Source organism: Pelmatolapia mariae, linkage group LG20 (assembly GCF_036321145.2).
Source record: "Pelmatolapia mariae isolate MD_Pm_ZW linkage group LG20, Pm_UMD_F_2, whole genome shotgun sequence".
NCBI lineage: Eukaryota > Metazoa > Chordata > Actinopteri > Cichliformes > Cichlidae > Pelmatolapia > Pelmatolapia mariae.
Genome location: NC_086244.1, coordinates 37,916,850 through 37,936,646, shown reverse-complemented (window position 1 = coordinate 37,936,646; position 19,797 = coordinate 37,916,850). Strand labels below are relative to the sequence as shown.

Here is a 19,797-nt window from a genome sequence, read left to right as displayed (position 1 = left end):
ATAATTATTTTTATATAAGCACTTGAGGATGCCTTACAGAGACAGCCTCCCTGCATTACATTTCAGTTTATGCTGCCACCTGGTGCAAATCAATGCATATAAACTCTCTCAAATGCAGGAAATTGAGTAAATGAACTCTTCACCACTCCTACACCATGCACTTTACTATTCCAGGTATTTACACCTGAAAATGAAAAGACACACTGAAAGTTGAACTCTGATTTTCCAACAATTACCCCGTGAGGTCTAAGCGATTATCAGTGGCGAATATCTAAACCCCAGTGTTTTCACAGTGTGTAACTTCTGCAAACTGTTCTTCAAATAATGGTAACTGGGTGTAATAATAAACATTTTTACCAATTACTTTTTTTATTCCCAGGAAAGTCATTTTGGTTAGTAGTGGAGTTTTGGGGTTTAACCATTTTATTTAATGAGGTTTAACTATTTGTGGAGGCCTAAACAAAGGTCATAGGGGAGCATTTAGGAGTATGATGACCTTAGGTAATTCTTATACTTTTATACCTTTTATTTTTTTTTAATTCTTAGAACTTCAGAATTGGATGACCATGCCTGTTATAACTTGTGTGTTTACCCCTTCTTTTTGATATCAAGAGATATTCCACAAATAAAGCATCTGCGCTTCACAGTATTCATCTGTGTGTTGAAAACTTTGAAACAAGATCATTAAGGTTCACAGTTCACTGAGCCTTGACACCGAAACACATCTAAGAACGGGTCATGAATATGCCATCTCCTAAGCTAGATGATTCTGTTTGTGTGTTCGTTTCAGATGGTTTATTGAACATCCAGCACAGGCTGTTGTTTCTCTTGTCTCCTCTACACAAGGCTGGTCCAGATGATCACAGTGTGCTTGCTGGCAGTGCCTGTGCTGAGTTTGGGACACTGGGGAAAAAAGGCTTTGCAAATCAAATATGCTGTCACATCATCAAAAGGCGTTTCAAACTGTGATTTGAACCAGAAATGGGAAATGATTGTATTTTACAATGCAAGATACAAGCAAAACTGAATAAATAAAAGTTTTTTTAAAAGCCAAATCAGAGGTTCTTTCACTTGTCTACTCTTTTTTTCCCCCCTGTCACGATGGCTATGCACTTCTTTTAATGTTACAGCTTTTTATATATTTTAGCGATAACTGAGTCACACAGTCACGCAATACGTGTAACTGCTTGCCTCGCTATAATCAGCAGGCCTTGTGTGTATTCATGAGTAGATATACGGTGGAAGCAAGAAGCATCTTATTTAGCATCCTTCGACAGGCTTATCAGGTCCTAATCAGAGAGAATTGTGACTGTAGATGGAATGAGGCGGGCTGTGATTCACAAGATTTCGCTGGTTGATGAAGTACCGCAATATATTGGACTAGCTTGATTTCAATTGCTACAAGTTAGAGAAATGTCCCTAAACATAGACTAAAATATCTAAAATCACCTCTGTTACTGTACAAAGCCAATGACTTTTTAAGACCAAATGGGTTGTAGTGTAATGTGCAGTTATTGCACTGTACAGATTCCTTAGAGATGTAGGAAAAATGCATATGCTCCCATAATCCAGAAGAGAGCTGATAATGATCATTTCTACTCAAGATTATGAGACTGGGTGTCCCAATGTGTTTAATAGTTAGGACGTGAAATATGAAGTAAAAAGGGACAAATATATAAAAATGTCAAACATGAAACAAACAAATTGGTCAGCTGGAGCTTTTTGTAGTGCTGTAGTCAGCTAGGGAAAAACAATGGTTGAAGATCATGACCAAAATTCCCATGGCCTTGTGCAATGAACTTGCAATTTTACTGCCTATGAAATGGTCATTTCCAAGATGGGGACCAGGTCTGCAACCAATCAGTAACCAGTTTCAAAGCAACTTTGTTCCACACATAAGCGATCAGACTACATTTAAAATGGATCAGTCGGCTATCACTCTGAGGGGTTCTTTCTGAATCTAAGATTGGCTACAAAATATTAGCAATAATTTGCAAATCTCCGCCAGTCTGTCTGAAAGTGATTGCAGTCAGTTAAACAGTATTTGACGGTTGCCTTTCTTCAGGCAACTGCAACTGCCTTGTAGTTGCCCTAATGTTAAAGTTGCAACAGTATTTCAAACAAAAAGACATTTGACAGATGATGTCACAACTCAGTACTAACAGATGACAAATACAGAACATGCAAAACTGCCCAAAGTTACCACAAAGCTGCAATGTACAAAGACAGAACAATAGGTAGTGTTATTTATTGTGTCAAATAATTCATTCAAAAACTGACTGATGTTACAAACAAAACTTAATCTAATGTAAATTCTTGATTCATATTCAAATATTCACAGAAAATCCAAATATTGAGAATCATATAGAAATCACAATGTTCAAGCTCATAATTTATCAAGCAGTTCTTGAAATGAGATTTAAGAATATCATGGCCCATCTAATAGCTGTGGAGACATTTTAATCCAAAATGTCAACCTGCTGGTTACTCTACAGCGGGAGTCTGAAAAGTCAATAGACTTGGGACGCATCTGATTGGGTCCCCAATTCCTTCTGGAGCATGACAACAACAAATCCAAGCATAAAACCATAGTCAATCCCCAAGTAACCACATACTGCAAACTCTAGCTGTTAGAGCTATTTATCACCTGCTTTCTCAGAAAAGAACTACCCTGAAAGCTAAAGAGCACTGCGACCTAAGGCTGGACAGCAGATTTACTCAGAAATGAAAGCACACCGACACATTCAAGAACCGACAAATGAAGAAAATGGCTCTCTTTCTCTGTTTATATTATTGCATCATGCTTTCACTGTTTGTCAGACACCTGCTTTGCGCTGCACAATGAAATGGAAACTAAGCAGGATTTCTCCTCCTCGGATAATTAGCTTCAATTCCACACACACAAACACACACTCCTCGGGCCAATAACCCCTTTGACGTCTGATTACACCTCCTGGTAGAGATCATCCAGAGACATGAGAGTGGAAATTGGGTAAATAACTAGACTTTTTCTCTCTCTACTCATCATCCTACTGCCATTCTACCCCCTCCCATCCTTTTTTCATTTCTCTCCATGTTTTCCTCAACGCCGTTTTCTTCAGCCCATGAAAAATTTCAATTTCTGCCTGATCAGCTGCAAAATTGAGTGGATCTGCAGACGCACATGCACACACATGGAGACATAGCTGAAAATAACCTCTATTTGTCATTACCTGTCTGTGACAATGCCAGTGGAGAATGATACACTGATACTGTCACACTCACTGTCCATTAACTGTGAACCAATCCATAGATGAGTCGATGTCGGACAGATAATGACTCAGACTGTATGTTCTACAGGAGGCTGCGCTTCCACTGACTCGCTTCAGTGAATTTGATGACACCCTTTATAATGCAAGCCCTTCCACCACCTTTAATCTTATATAAATGTTTACATTTCCTTTTATTTGTAGTCTGTTTCTTTTTGTATTTACTACAAATTCAAATACACCTTTGTTCCTTTTGTCCTCAGAGCGATTCTCTAAGACCTTTGTTGCTTTGTTTTCCAAAAATACTGTCTTTCAGAAATATGGCTCTTTGTTTTGCAAAAGAGGGGATGATGAGGTCACAGTGGGAAGCTTCAAAGAGTGTGTCATATTGCTTTCAGGAGAACTGAAATGGATAAATGACTAAGAAGCCCCTCTAGATTTAGAAGTGCAGAGATCTCATTAGAAGACGGTAGCTTGTTTCTTCTGTTACCCTAATTGGGTACGGGTGTACGTGCTCGACTTTTTGATTACCGGCTCCAGTGAATGCATGCTTTATATGATGCAACTGTACCTGATGCAACTGTGCCCTTTATGCATCTTAGTCTTACTGAAGTGTAGTTTTTATTTTATTCATTCAATAGTGACCTTGCTGGTGTGTCTTGGGTCATTGTTTTGCTGCATAACCCAGGTACACTGGAGCATCAGGACATGAACTGATGGCCGGTCCAGTCTTTGTACCTGACCATTTTCAGAGGAATGTTTGTTCAGCCACTTAAGTCACAGTAATGTTTTGTCTTAGCTACAATTAATTATTCAAGCGAAGAAAGATGCCTAACTTGAGGGACCAGTGTTGTGTCTACACATAATAGACAACTTTGCAAAGAATTTCAAGTTGCTTCCGTAGGCATTCTGTTACTAGCAGTATGTTTCAAGAAGACATTTGTTCCCATTTCTTTAGTTGAAGATTCTTTAGTGAGATTCTGAAAGGTCTATTAGCTTAAAACTTGGTATATTTTACCACAGTGTGCAGTGTGTCCTTAGAAATTTGGGTGAACTGGACAAGTAGAGGACAAATGAAGAAGTGTCAGACCTAAAAGACTATAATAGATAAACAATATCTGAAAGTGATGTCCTGAAGAAATAGGATAATGTCAGCCAATGTCTGACACAAGACCTGAGAGATGCTTTTAGCCCTTCAGTTGCTCCGTCTGCTCTTTGCCTGCTTCATCAGAAATGGTCTCAGTGGAAGAGTGGATGCTTTTACATTATATCTGTTGGGACAGAAGTTTCCTCTAACAAAGCCTGCTTATAAAGATTATTTACTCAAACTAATCACAAAAATTTTTTATTCCATCAACTTTACCTACTATTCCATAAATGCAGTTTTAAAAGTTACAGATTAGGTGCAAGTCATGAAAATCCAGCAAATATTTCATCTTTCTCAGGGTCTAGTGTTTGAAAAAGAATTCCAAAATTAAAGTTTGGGAATTATTTTTTTAATAAAGTGGTTTTTTTTGTTTTGTTTTTTTTTTATTTTTATTTTACAGGGCATATAGTCATAGAAATCTGTGTATGTAGAGTGAATGTTGGCACCATCAAAACCAATTCAGAACTAAGAAAGCTGCTAACGAGTATCACATGAGCGTTTGTTCTCTTTTTTTTCAAAAATATGTTGTGCTTCATAACAGAGGTTCCAGCTGGGTCACCAATGGAAATCATCATTAAGATTGGCCCATCTACAGTAGACTTTTTGGCGTCACACTTGGAAAATAACATCAATCTTTCAACCAACTTTCCTGGTAACTTTCTTTGAGAGCAGCAGGGTCTAATTTAAACCTTTGCCATCTAAACTCTCATGTTCTTTTTGCTATTAAAGTGTGTGGAGTAATTAAGCCAAGATGTTAAGAACTATTTACAGCCTTTAGAAATGTCTTGTTATGTCTATGATTCCAAAGAGTCTGGCAAGGAATTTAAATAAGAGATCTCTAAATTATTTGAAATACATCATACATAACAGTCAGCCCAGGAGCAGACTGTTTGATGTGAAAGAAGTCTTCAATAAACCCCAAATTTCATTACATCATCTGCAGGCAACTCTTGCAACAGCTGGTGTCAAAGGAGAGTGATTTCACAAATCTGAATAGCATGGGATCCGTATCCAAAAGTAGAAGAAAAAAAAATCTCACATTCACTGCAGCTCATGTTGGTGGAAATATTTCAGTTTGGGGTTACTTTGCTCCTTCAGGAACTGAGGAGCCTAAAGTCATTGATTTAACTATGGATTCCACATCATGCGCTTAGAAGGTAATGTAAGACCATCTTTCTAAAATTTCATTTTGAACTAGGATAGGACTTTTCAGCAGGGTAACAAAATAAGTTAGCTTGCAAATCCACCAAGGAATGGCCTAGAAAGAAGAAATGGAGGATTATGGTGTGCTCTGGTGAAAAAAAGCCTAGATTTTAAACTTTCTGAAATAATGTTTGGGGACTTGAAATGGGAAGGACGTCTAAGAAAACCTCTGAATATCTTTCAGCAGAAGAAATTTTATATGGAACAAATTTAGGTCAAACATTTAGGCAAACCCAATGGCAGACTGTGGCACAGTTATACAAAATGCTTCCAAGAAAGATTTTATGCTAAAGGGTAGGGGGTATCAGTTCCTGATGGTAAGACTATATTAGATATAAGAGTTTGCATGTTCTCCCTGCGTCATGCATTCTGGATGAGGACCCCAAATGCAGACTATAATATAGGCAGGTGAAATGAAACTTACAGCATACATTAAATGAATGGCAGCTGTAACAGTCCAACAGAAAACAAGTCGAAAAGGGGAACAAAATTCAAGGAAGACATAACAGAACTGTCACAAAAGACTCTGTAAGGAAAAACTAAAACCAAAAATGACAAGCAACACTACAAACAGACAGTAAACAGTAAAAGCAGACTGGAAGCAGTTCAGGAGGACAAACAAATGCACTGACAAAGGACTGAGTGGGCTAATATGCACACTCACTGACGGATAATGGGAATCAGACACAGGTGGAAGGAATGACACACAGCTTCACACACAGCAGAACAAGAGTGAAGGAACACAGGAAACACCTAACTACCAAAATAAAACAGGAAATGAAGGACAAAAACTGACAATGACTAAACTGATAAGTAAATAAAACTAACTGAACCTCAGAATATAAACAAGGCAAAGACAAACAGGAAAAAAAATAAACTGGAAAACACAGCTCAAACACCATAAACTATGAACAAACTACGATTCATATAGAATTAGATAATTTGTGATAAGATAATTGGTGTTTAACCAGATAGTTACTCTGGATGGCATTTCCTTGGCCTCAGGTAACACTGTGAGGAATCTTGGGGTCATTTCTAAACAGGATTTGTGCATATTAAACTAATATGTCAGGCTACATTCTTGGATATGTGCTATATTTCTAAAATTAGATACATTGTGTTTAAATTATTAACAGCCTGTAGTTGATCCAAAATGCTGCAGTAAGAGTACTGACAGGGGCTAGAAAGAGCGACCATATTTCTCTCGCTTGGCTTCTCTTCATTGCCTCCCTGTTAAATCCAGAATTGATTCTACATTTCACGCACAAACTCTTGAATAATCAGGCCCCATCTTATCTTAAAGACCTCATGTATACCTCGTATAACTCCATTAGAGCACTTCACTCACTTCGCTTGTTGTGGTTCCTAGGATATTTGAAAGTAGAACGGGAGGCAGAGCCTTCAGCCTCCAGGCCCCACCTCTGTTGAACCAGCTCCCAGTTTGGATTCAGGAGACAGACACTATCTTAAAATTAGGTTAAAACTTTTCTTTTTGATAAAGCTTATAGTTAAGGTTGGATCAGGTGACCCTGAATTCTCCCTTAGTTCTGCTTCAGTAGGCCCAGGCTGCTGGGGACTTCCCATTAATGCTTCTTCACTCGCTTTTTTTCACTCACTGTGTGTTTGTACACCACTTTGCATTTAATCGTTAGTGATTATTAATCTCTAGCTCTTGTCCACAGTGTCCTGTTTTGTCCTGTCTCCCATGCTTTATTCCCAACTGATCATGACAAATGGCTGCCCGTCCCTGAACCTGGTTGTGCTGGAGCTTTCTTCCTGTTAAAGCGGAGTTTTTTCTTCCCACTGTCCCAAGTGCTTGCTCATAGGGTGTTGTCTGATTAATGGGGTTTTCTCTGTATTATAATAGGGTCCTTACCATTCCATTATAAAGCACCTTATTGTGGATTTGGCACTATATAGATGAAACTGAATAGACTACATTGCATAATATGGCGAACTTGAACTTGAACTCTGAGTCAAAAACCCAGGACCATGATGCCCTGTACATTCCTTTGGGTGCTGTCACTTCCTTCTACCGTTCAAAGACAAAGAAATACCTGTAAATGGAAACTACTACTGGATGCTTTGAGTCATCGGGAAGACTAGTAAAATGCTATAAAAACACAAGCTACACTTTTTCCAAAGAAATATTAACCCACTACTGCACAGTGATGTCCTCAGCAAATGGAAAACTGTGTATGTGTCTGTGTGTGTCACTGCAGCCAAAAGAAAATGGTCAAAAAAGTACCAAAGAACAGCCCGATAAGGTGTGGGAGTCACTATTCACTGTGTGGAGTCACTTTTTTGTGACTTTGAATGTTATCACATATCGTATTTATGTGAACAACATAGACTTTAAATAATATCTGATAATGATGGTAAAAAAAAAAGATAGACACTTACTGTACCTGCACTCAGTAGATACACTGCTTCTGCCAACCAAAACATGCCTGTCCATTCTCAACAACCTAATATTCTCCTGTTACATCCCCCAGATTGGAAAGGCGAGGAGAGGAACACTGGGTCATGCAGCAATATTCAAGATGACTAATACATGACCTTTTAACTAATCTCATAAATCATGAGTTGATCATTTATATAACAGGAATTCATGATACATTAATTCACATATTTAATCACCATGCAGTTGTTATTCTTACCTACATAAATAGCCCTACAAAAAGCATTTATGCATTCTATTTTTAGTGTACAGCTGACCCAAGAAAGACAAAAAACGGAGCTTGCATCACCCTCTTGTTGCATATCATTTAATTCAAACCATACACTTGTGTGGAAGAGGATTAGGGCCACTGGTTAAAAGCAAAAACAAACATACACACAGAAAAAGAAAAATAGAGGCATCTTGGATTTTTATAAATGAATTTTGAGGTAGAAATTCAGACTTTAATCTCAAAATTCTGGATTTTTTTTTTTTTTTTTTACAAAAGACGCTGCCCCCTCACCACCGCCACACACACACAGACACACAATTTTTCCTCAGTGGTCCCAGTCCTCGTCCATTGTTACATGTCGTCTTACACAACTTAAACGGATAATTTGGGTGCGTTTCTGGCGCCACAGAACAGAAAAGGGCGTTACATTTTGTCACACGTGGAAATATTCTGCCCGCTTGTGACAGACAGGCAAAGGACGAGAGGAAAAGATCTGAGGAATTTTACTCACTTTCGTTTATTTTAAAGGCACGTAAGCTCCAGAAAATATTTCACAAAGGAAGAGGACGATAAAAAGAGAGAGAGGGAGATAAAGAGGTGGAGAAAGCACCTTGCTGTTGCCGGTGCCTCCGGTTGGCTGCGCTCTCCTCCCTCCTCTCTTCCTCAGCACCGGACAGATACCGGGAGCGCACGGTGAACGCACGAAGGATGAATGAACTTTAAATTTGCCTCACAACTTTCTCTCTCTCTCTCTCTCTCTCTCTCTACCTGACAGTTTCTCCCCCCTCCCCCGCCGCTCGCTGTTCCAGGAACGAAACCCCTAGAGAGGAAGATCTCTACAATGGATTTACCGCAATCACGATCCAGTAGTGATTAAATAGATTTTTCCCCTCTCACCCTCTTTTCCTTATTTCTTTGCGGATGCTCATTAGCTTCGTGAGTCGAGATGATGGCATCAATAGGGGAATTCGATCCTCTCAACACCAGAGTCCCCGCAACTAAAATAGAAGTTACCGTGTCCTGCAGGTAAGGGCAAACTCCCGTACACGTACTGTAGATGCTTTTCAGTTTAAACCCTGATCTAAAGTCTGTTATTTCACCCACTGTGGGTAAAATATGCTGAAAAATTAGTTCATCAGATGTGCGTGAGGAATGTTTTTTTCTTTCATGTAACACTGATGTTTTGTGTTAAGGTTAATCCAGAACATCTATCTATCTATCTATCTATCTATCTATCTATCTATCTATCTATCTATCTATCTATCTATCTATCTATCTATCGATGACCTTATGCTTTCAGATGCCCTTTGCTCTCATGGTTGCCTCCTTATGTATTAAAGCGGTTTAAAAATCCTTGAAAATATTTTCATATGGCATCAAGTCTGGCCAGTGCCCTAGCGTGCCACTGATATTCATACACATGCCTTGATGGTGAGCTGTGTGTTAGGCACAGTGCAATAGCACGTGCAGTTACAGAGTGTTAAAATACTGCAAATAAATACACTGATAACAGCCATTTAATTTGTCCTGTTTAATTTGTAACCCTGGAACAAGAGAGAACTTCTACAGCTGGATTTACGGTTTGGATGGACGCCTTAGCTGAACAGTTGACTGAGTGACTAACAGACCAAGCGGAGAAGCTCACTCAGGGCTTTTCCAGACTGTCAGTCACCCTGCCTACCTGGGTCTGCTGACTGTCTTTCCAATTCACTCCTGAATAATGAATAGCTGTTGCTCCTGTGCTGTCCCTTCTAAGATCAGACAGACTTGAAGTGGCTAGACACCTGACAGCCCAACAGTGTGAGGTAAAGGTGAGCTCAGATGAAGAGATAAATGATAAAGTTCTTTGTGTTTTTTTGTTTGTTTGTTTTTTTTTTTTTTTTTTTACCTTGGGTTTGCACTATCACGTTATGAATGGATGACCTTATCTATGCCTTGAATTACTGAATTTCTGTTTGACACAATGACAAATGGAACAGCTGACCACTTAATATAAAGACTGGAAGCAGGAGGAAACAGTATGTCTGGCTCTGTTTAAAAGTTAAAAAAAAAATCAGCATAATGTGAGTTTCTGGGCACTGTGTGCAGGACAAAACATGAAGTAATACATCGAGGTATTAACCAGATTGAACAGACCTCTATATAACTCTCTTTAATGAGTGTTGGAGGTTTTGGTAAGCATGTAGAGACGGGCAACTGATTTTTTTTAGATGGGCAAAATTGCACTATTGCATTTTATTTTTATGATCCCTCTTCTCCCAAAGATAGAGTTATCCTGTACACTGTTTCTGGATTTTTTTTGAGCAACAGCTTGATATACTGATACATTTCAGTGAGAAATACTTCTCTTTTTTCAGACTGACACGAGACAACCCTTGGGCATGTGAAATCTGAAGCCAAATCATGGCCCTAACCAAGTAGTTTTGTTGACTAAACCTAACAAAAGTAGGGTTGAAATGATACAGTAGAAAGATCCATGTACTCAAATCAAGGGAAATCTTTGGGATTACATCACACATAAGGCTTCTCTGAATATTAGCTTACTTGTGGATTAACCAGTGGAGTAATTAAATCAGTACTTTACAAACGTATGAAAGTCATGACATGAACTTTTGTTAGAAATGATTATAAAGACTTTTACAGCTATGCTATGGAGTGTTTTACCCTCATAGAAGAAATACGAATGCACTATTTCACTCACTGTTTCTGCATTTTGGCTTAATTTCTGTTATTAAATAATAACATGGTGTAAAATGTCATGTTTTGTGGTTATATTTGTCTAGTTTCAAGACTTGCTAAGGACCACATGATTTGCATTATTTGCTGATATGTAAGCAAAGGTGTGTGCTTTCCTTTTTTTTTTTTGGCTTTACACTTCATGGCTCAGAGTGGTTTTACATGATATACAGTCACGCTGTTTGTGGATGTTGAAATGCAACCAAATCATAAATTCTGTGGACATACAATGTAAAGGCAGAATCATGTTACATAATATTTTGGACTATAAAAAGTGTAAAGCCCATAGAGTATGTGATAGTATATGATTTGTCTGTTGCTTTAGTTCATTTCTCAGGTGACAGTTGTCCAAACAAATATGTGAAGTCTTTCACTTGATTTTGTAATATGTGGACAACAGGAAGCACCTTCTTCATTCCGTTTGGTAACTTGTCATTACTGCCTACAAGTTGCACAACTGTTATTTTTATATACATCTTTTAGGTGTGACGCTAATGACAACCTGTCGCTAAAGAAAGCAAAAGGATTACCACGACAGACTCCCAGCATTAGTTTGTTCTTTTAGAGTACTACTGCACACAGTAGAAATATTCAGTTTCTGTACGTACTAGCACTTGTGTGAAGATTGAAGAAAAAATACAGTTATTTTTCCTCACATTAGATGCAAATGTAAGCGCTCTTATTCCACAAAGTAACTGCAAAACCTTGTGCTCTTGAAATCATCATCTCAAGCGTATTCACTGTGATGCATAATAGCAGGTATCTTCAGAAAACTAACAGTCTGGCACATCAAGTCATCACTGGCAGAGAAATATGTATATATGACAAGACAGGAAAATTTAGAAGTCATTGTGGAAATAACTGTGGAAATCACCAGCCTGTTTCACACAGTATCAAAGGGTTTGATTTTTTTCATTTTTGTAGGACTCATTAATTGACATTAAAACTTCATTTTGACAGATAAATGTAAAAACCTTTGGCGAGCTACAGTCATGTAGTGTTTCTCTGCTCATGTTTTGGGAAATTAATCTTTGGTTCTGAAAAATATTTCACAAAATGTGCCAAAGCAACTAAGTCACCAGCTACCTATTTATCTTGCTGATCAGTCCTTCACTAATCATTCAGTGTTTTGTTACTTTTTATTTCATTTTGGCTTAGCTTTAGTAAGAAAGGCTTCTCGTGATGTTTGTTTTCACAGAATAACTTGGGGAGCAGTTTAAATTTGCCCATGACCTAACTTTCAGGGCTTAGATGAAAACTTTTGTAAACACACAGGAGAGTTAAGAACAAAAGAGATGAAAATAGGATGGAGCGAATGTTAATGAATGAATACATCTTTTTTATTGTTTCCACAGGAGTCTACTGGATGTGGACACATTCTCCAAGTCAGATCCTGGTATGTATGAACCATTTAGAGTCTGAAGTGCTGGTACTGATGATTAAGTTTAAATAAAACTGTTTGCTGGGGATGGATTTGGGTTATTTTTTTGTTAGTTTGTGTTACCTAAAATGAAGTTAAATACATAAAAAAAATAAAAATAAAAAATAAGGCACACCACAGATAAATTACTCATATTTAACTTATTTATTAGTAAACAATACTGCAAGATGTAGTATTGATCTGAAACAAAGTAAATACAAGATCAGTATTGATAATACCAAGTACCGAAAGTACAGCTACCGGTACATTGTGTGCAGTGTAATGATTTATAAAGTGAATGCATCTTCCGAATGCTAAATGTGAATACATTTTAATGAGCACCAAATGACTTTTTTACGTTCCACTGTTAATTAGTTTACACAACAAAACATAACTTTCACAGTTTTTCAACTATTTTGTTTTTTTGAGACCTAAAACACATTTGCATGGAAAACAGCTACCGTATGAGTTACATAATATCCCGAGTCCACGTCCACCTGTGCAGGGATCTTTATTAAAACAGTTTTTTCCATGAGTTCATTTAAAAAAAAGATCTCATTTTATATAAAATACCTCATATTCAGAAAAAACACTGCTGACATGAGGATAAACTGTTTATCAAGTTTACCGAATGAACCGTGTATGTGTGGACACAACCATGTTCTCAGTCACATTCAGGGTGACAGTCTGATTAAGGTGTTAGGCTTGTTAGTTTGTTTTGCTAGCAGTGTGCATGTGTCAGGTTCTTATTAGACTGGTGTGTGTGTGTGGATACTGTGCATGCACATGTCTCTGTGTATGTAAACACGATCAGTCAGATCCAGCAGCTTTGACAGATCATACATTTTATATGGTACAAAAGCCTCAGAGTTGTTAGACAGCTGGGGAAAATTGTGACAAAAAGTTTTGATAAAGGAGTTCATGCACTTACTTTCTCCTACTGTTCCCCCCATAATGCCATTGGCACTATAGCTGTTGGTCACAGTGGATTTGAATGCACCAACCGGAGCTAAAAAGTTCAGAGAATACAAGTGTTGCATACAGATGTACCTTCAAACACTATTTTTGAGTGGTTTCCATCAAGCTGCTACATTTCTAAACACCAAAATTGTCCATAATTACGCCTCCGTGGCAGGATGTTTTCCACCCCCACTGCTGCACTCACACATCTTGATTTTACAAACCCATGTATAAATTAAGGTAATATCTCAATTTTTTCCCTTTTTTGGGGGGTGGGGGGTTGATTCTGAGCTGTCAATAGCCAAGTCATACTGTGAACATTTCACAGCCACTCACCTCCGCAGCAGCAAGTCTGGCTGTCTCTCCACCACCTCGTGTTCATTTTATTTTCAAAGCACAAGTGATTAAAAAAGGACTAAGACATGCTGGCCAAAAAATGGCAGTTAAAAGAAAACATGATGGGCAGAACTGGAGAAATTAGCAATCTTCAGAATGAAAGGAAGTCAACAGAAAAAGAGCATAACAGCTTGAGTTCAACAGGAGAGGTTCGTGTAATGTAGTCAGTGAAATTAAATTCAATTGGTGCATTTAGATATCAGTTATCCCCACTAATAGAGAATACAATCATAGCCAAAAAAAAAAGCAAAAAAAGTGTCAGGCAAGGTCACAGAAACATGCTAAGAAAATATTTCAGAGTCAGGGATGATGACTACAGTGAAATAGTAAAAAGATACAAGGCTTGCATCTGACAATCTGACTGCTCTGTAACAGTTTTTGGTGTTTCCCCTCATTTGCCCTCCTGGCACCAAAGCTTTTTACAGTCTAAGTAGAGCAGTGTGGTAAGCTTGAGAGGCCACAGGGCTTAACTATCTCAGACAAGAAATGATACCTTAAGAAAGCCTGACAGTTGGGCTTTAAATGAGTTACTCAAATCACAGCTTGAGAGCACAGCTGTCCAACCACCGGTCTTGAGGCTTGGGCGATGATGACTGATCACAGATGTGAGGGCTGCCTGAGGAGCGACTGGGCTCCAACCAGTACAGACAGGGTGAAGTAGTGCGTGAGGTTCGTCTTCAGTCCAGCACAAACAAGCAGATGTTGGAGCAGAGCTCTGAGCCGCCTGTTGCTACATGCACTGCAGCTGGAAGATGTAATTAGCGGAGATGCTCTTATTAATCAAGAAACACAGGCAACAGGGAAGATTCAAGATTTAAAACTATTTAAAAAAAAATATTTCAAGCAAAGAGTAGAGGTTGGATTTTATCATTAAGTTGTTTATTTTTTTGTGCTCTCTCTCGGATCCACAGAAAATTGAACTTGCACAATAAAAGTTTAATGTGCAGCAGTAACAAAAAGTGCAAAAGCTTATGTTAAAGACTTCCATAACTCTGATGTGCATCGGTAGTACAGTATTTAGGAGGAGCTATTAGATGTGCAGAGTGTGCAAGATTAAAAGTCATGTTAAAGAGGATTAAAACTTTTGTTAACAAGGCAAATGTTTTTGATTCACTTCAGAAGAAATGCAAATCTTATGATGTACATCAATAGTAATTCTAAGAAGATTCAGTGCGCTCATGTGGCACACTAATTAGGGGTATATGTAAACAGTATTGCATTTACTGCACTCATTGCTGATGTGAAAAGCAGCAGCTTGCTGTACATCAGCCCTTTAACAAAAATACGTGATATCAAAACCTGAGATACAGCTTGACATGAAAATATTTAAAGGCCATTTAATATACAGTCAGTTATCGTTATGAAATCAGATCATTCAATGTTGTTATGAAATGTTATTAATCATCTTTTAGATTACTTTAATATTACTAACTAGTAATATTAACTAGTGCTGTCAGCGTTGATCTTGTTAAAATGACGTTAACGCCATAACCGCATTAACGCGGCAAATCTCTGTTAGTAAGTTAGCGCAGATCGCCCCTTGCATGACCTGCATGGCGTCAACGTGTTACTTTGTTTAGCTCATTAACGCGTTAGCGCCGTGCAGCCCCAGGCACGGGGCGATCCGTGCTAACTCGCTAATGGAGATTTGCCGCGTTAATGCGGTTATGGCGTTAACGTCATTTTAACAAGATTAACTCTGACAGCACTAAAAATAACCTTTTTTATTTTGCAGTGACACATTTTCTTTTAGCTATTTTGATAAGGACATTTTATTTCACAATGTCAACTTTTATACTTCTTTTAAGCTAGCAAGCCCAATATGTGCTACCAAACTTAGCTTTTATGTTTACGGCTACTTAGCTAGTCAGCTAACTGTCTAAGCCAGTGAGTGGGTTAGTGTTATAAGCATTAGAGTTAGTGGTCTTTACTTGATTTGTTTTTCTCCAATTATAAAGTTTAGGTGTAATATATGTAGATACCATAGTGGTTCCATACAGCTTCCAACCATGACATTCTTCTAAAATTACACATACTTGTATGATAGAAAACCCACATGAATTTTCAGTTCACTTTCTAGCTCGAAGGTTTGTGACAAATGAATTTATTATTATTTTGTTCTAAGAGATGGTAAATGCACTACCTGAAGAGCTTTACACAACATGACTCATTCACCCATTTACTTTTTTTCTGTGCTCAAGTGGATTTTACCTAATATTCACACACAGAGAAAAATACGTCACATCTGTAAAATTAATCAGTTTTCTTCAACTGAACACATCAGCTAAATGTTTGATTAAAATGTAAAGCTTTTTTCTTTTTTTTTTTGCTTTCTCATCACCTGAAAGTTGGCCTAACTTAATATATCAGCTTTATCAGCACTCTCAGTCATCCATTAGTTTTAGCTTGAAAGAAGAATTACATAGTGTGATGCATCAGCAGCAACATATTCACCTCAATAATGCTACAGTCACATTAGGGAAAGCAGTGGTCAGAGACCATGACATGAACAAAATAATTTCAAACGTGTGGAATAAATTTGGGATTTCATTGCCTTTGAAATGGCTGCTTCACAGACAGGGACTTTGTCTGTAACTTGTAGCAGTTTCTATCTTTAAAGTGACTTTGGTGTCAAGACGGTGATAAAACGGCCATAAGACGAATCAGTCTGCTATCAGGTTGCAATTGAATGGTGTCAAGGCAGCAATTACATGCAATCTGTTTGTGATAATAGGTCATTAAATGTGATAAATCTGCTAAAATTCCAGAATTACATTGCACAGAAATTCAAAGTGCCTAATTACATTCAGAGTCGAGCCAGAACTCATAGATTCCTCAAGTAGTGATGTAGTTTTTGCTGGACCGAGAATTGACTGCACAGTGAATGAGGTGCTTCAAAGCCTCTTTTTTGTATAGGAAGATAAGCAGAACACAAACAGTTGGCAACCATTTAAGTTGAGTCTTGTAGTGCAAAGAGATGTGTTTCAGAAAAGTTGTACTTGTTCACATTGACTCAGATTAATTGTAATGTATTAGAAACCATATTAGACATTAGACAGCAGTTATTTGCAGACCTTAATCAAGTCTGTCTGAGTGTGACTGCAAGCAGTGTAAGTCACACTGCAATTGTTTGGAGACAGGTTGCCTCCAATCAGGTGACCTTAATATAGGTTGCCTTAATATGGTCGCCCAGTAGTTGTTGATGTGCACAGTCGACCTCTGAGTGAGAAGTTCGTTAGTACAACTGCTTGCATTTACATAATGCAAAAAATATAATCAATGCAATCACCAGGCAACCACCAATTTTTAGTAGTCCTATTTTTTCTTTATGTAACCATAAAATATTCTTGGCTCTTGACATTTTAGTTTTCATTTGAACATTTCCACATTTAGCTCTGAAACTAGATGAAATGTGTGGGTGCCCATATCCATAGTCTCTAAGAAGTGCATTACATCTTTAAAACACACATGCATGTTCAAATGATTAATAAGAATACCATTTTAAAAATATTTTTAAGGAAGCATTTCCCTCTGGCAACATAGACATCCACAGCTGCCAATTAGCACCTCCACATCTGGAGTAAGATGTATTTTTACTGCAGCAAGATTTTATCAGTCCTCAGCAGCTGAAATACCTTTCCTATTCTGTAATTATCAAGAGTGCCTGTGTTCCTTATGGATTTCTGTGATATAGTATATGTACTGTCTTAGTGGTCTTTGTGTGTCTATAGTGGCAGGAAGGTTTAGCATGGCTCACAGGAACTACATACTTTGATCTGTAATAGGAACCAATCATCTGGGTACGTCTGCCATCCAGGAAATTCTGCTGGCTAATCTTGCATGCCCAAGAATTTTGTGTGAATGGTGCACTTTTACAGTTTGATTCACAATTGTCAGAAGAAACGATAAAACGATTCCTGCTGTGTTAGCTAAGTTGTGAAATTGCTTGACTAAAAAGCTGCCTGTGAGTTCTGGCATCAGATAAGCCTGCAAATGCACAGTTTTCCTAGGTAATATCTCACTGGTACCTGGAAAAACACAGAACACCAGCGCCAACCTTTGCAACGCTCAAGTGCTGTGGTCTGAATGCTCTGTAACTCCCCCTCATCTAACAAGGTAGAAAAACAACTCCTCACTGCTTGCCAATCAATCCTACTTGGAGGAGATCATTGTCAAAGGAAGCAAAAATGACTGACAGGCTTAATAACCTCTTATTTGAAAACATGTTCTGTAATCTCCAGGAAATTGCAGCTACTGAACTGATCACAATCTAACAATACCTCCACCCTGTCATTCTCAATCCATTTTAATATGCAGAGAGCTGTTATACAGACATGCATCCGCATACACTTGTCTACAGGTATTTTCGTAAGTCAGACCAGTTCACTGATTTAGTTTCTGTTGACAGATGCTCCCTGATGCATGCATCCGGGCTTTATGACTGTAGAGAGTTAGCTGTTGGATGTTGGGCAGTTACAGGAATAAATGCTATGGCAGTAATAAGGCTGCGTATGACAGGAAGGAAGCTTAAAAAAAAGGAATAAAGAGCGTGGCTGTGCAACAAGAGGATACTGGCCCGTTCAATCAATCAGACGTTCTTTTTCCACTTCACATGTGAATGTTTTAATCAAAGTATATTCGCCCAATCAGGGCTGTGTGCACTGCATCATTGAAGCTTCTGTGATTGCTAAATATAGGAACTTTAGATGAGATAGCAAAAATAACACAATATGTAATCGGGTCAAAAAGAGCATCTTGGCCTCACAAAACTGCAGGCGATTTAATTACTTTTAATATCATTCAGAGATAATGTAGTAGGTGGTACTCATTAAATGGGTCACTTCCACTTTCACGAAGGTGCGTGAGAAGTCAGGAAGATGTTTTTTAATACTGTTGTCCATTTTTCACCGCATAGCTTAACTTATTACAGTCATTTCACAGAAGATGAGACTGACTAAAGCAGGGCATACATTTACACAGACATCATAAACTGCTGTCTTCATCAAAAATGCATTAAAGTGCCTAAATTACTCAATTCAAGTAAGGCAATGATCAGTGAAAATTTAAATTGTTTGATCACTATAGCCCTCTTGGGTTTCATTAACATAATGGACGGATGAGGGAGAGATGCTTTCTGTGTTCCCCGGTGATTCAGCTCCGTGTTTCAGATCAGATTTTAAACCTTGCACAATTACAGGACTTATTTGAAGGTTGTGAAACTGACATAAATCCACTTAGACTTACCCCAGACTCATGAAAACCTGTTTTTAGTATCAAAGTAATCCAGTGTTAGTTTACTATGCTTCCAGACAGAGATGGATCATGTATCCATGTATCTGTATACACACCACGTATCATATTTTTACAAACAAGTCACCTGTATTTAAAAGATGGGCAGTCATGAACTTTGTGTTTTACTCAGTGTGACCTCAAATTAGTAAATACTTTGATAGTGAGACCATAACATCACTAGGAAAGTGTTTTCTCAGGTCATAGAACAAAACAGCTGAGGGCTGTTTCCCCACAGACACAATATAACTGTAAGCTTTGCGAGTCGCCCTGTACTGGCCATTAAAAAGGATGTAGATTTAGGGAAACTTCCACAGTATAGACAAGTTAAATGCTGTTAGCTAGATAAACAAAAATAATGCCAAAGGATTGTGTGACTGTTAGAACTCTTACGTACCATCTGTGTTCAAAATCAAATCCTAGCTATGTGTTAGGCTATGACTGCCTCTGTGTTTTGGAGCACTCTGTTTTTTATATAATTGTAAACTGAGTATTTTGCTAATTAATATTTATATAGAGATCTATATATTATATATACTGTAAATACCATATATTCCATACCACTGTTTTTTTGCACCATGACAGAAAGACAAGCTCCTCATTTATGTACAAACTTGGAAACAAATGTAATAAAAAAAAATGTTTCTAATAATATCAGTCACAACTTTGTCGTTTATTTACGTTCCACAATACCACAATAGTTTTGTTTAACTTACAGAGTGGCTT

The 19,797-nt window shown here is 37.9% G+C and overlaps 1 protein-coding gene across 1 annotated transcript in view; it reads left to right on the top strand.

Annotated features, from left to right (window-relative positions):
* The first annotated feature begins 9,082 nt into the window (after positions 1 to 9,082).
* Positions 9,083 to 19,797, top strand: part of LOC134618814 (copine-9-like) — a 108,478-nt gene continuing 97,763 nt past the window's right edge. Inside the window, exons 1-2 of the mRNA XM_063464395.1 lie at positions 9,083 to 9,296; positions 12,362 to 12,402. Of these exons, the coding sequence (XP_063320465.1) occupies positions 9,217 to 9,296; positions 12,362 to 12,402 (121 nt within the window). The 5' untranslated portion in view covers positions 9,083 to 9,216. The remainder of the gene's footprint in view (positions 9,297 to 12,361; positions 12,403 to 19,797) is intronic.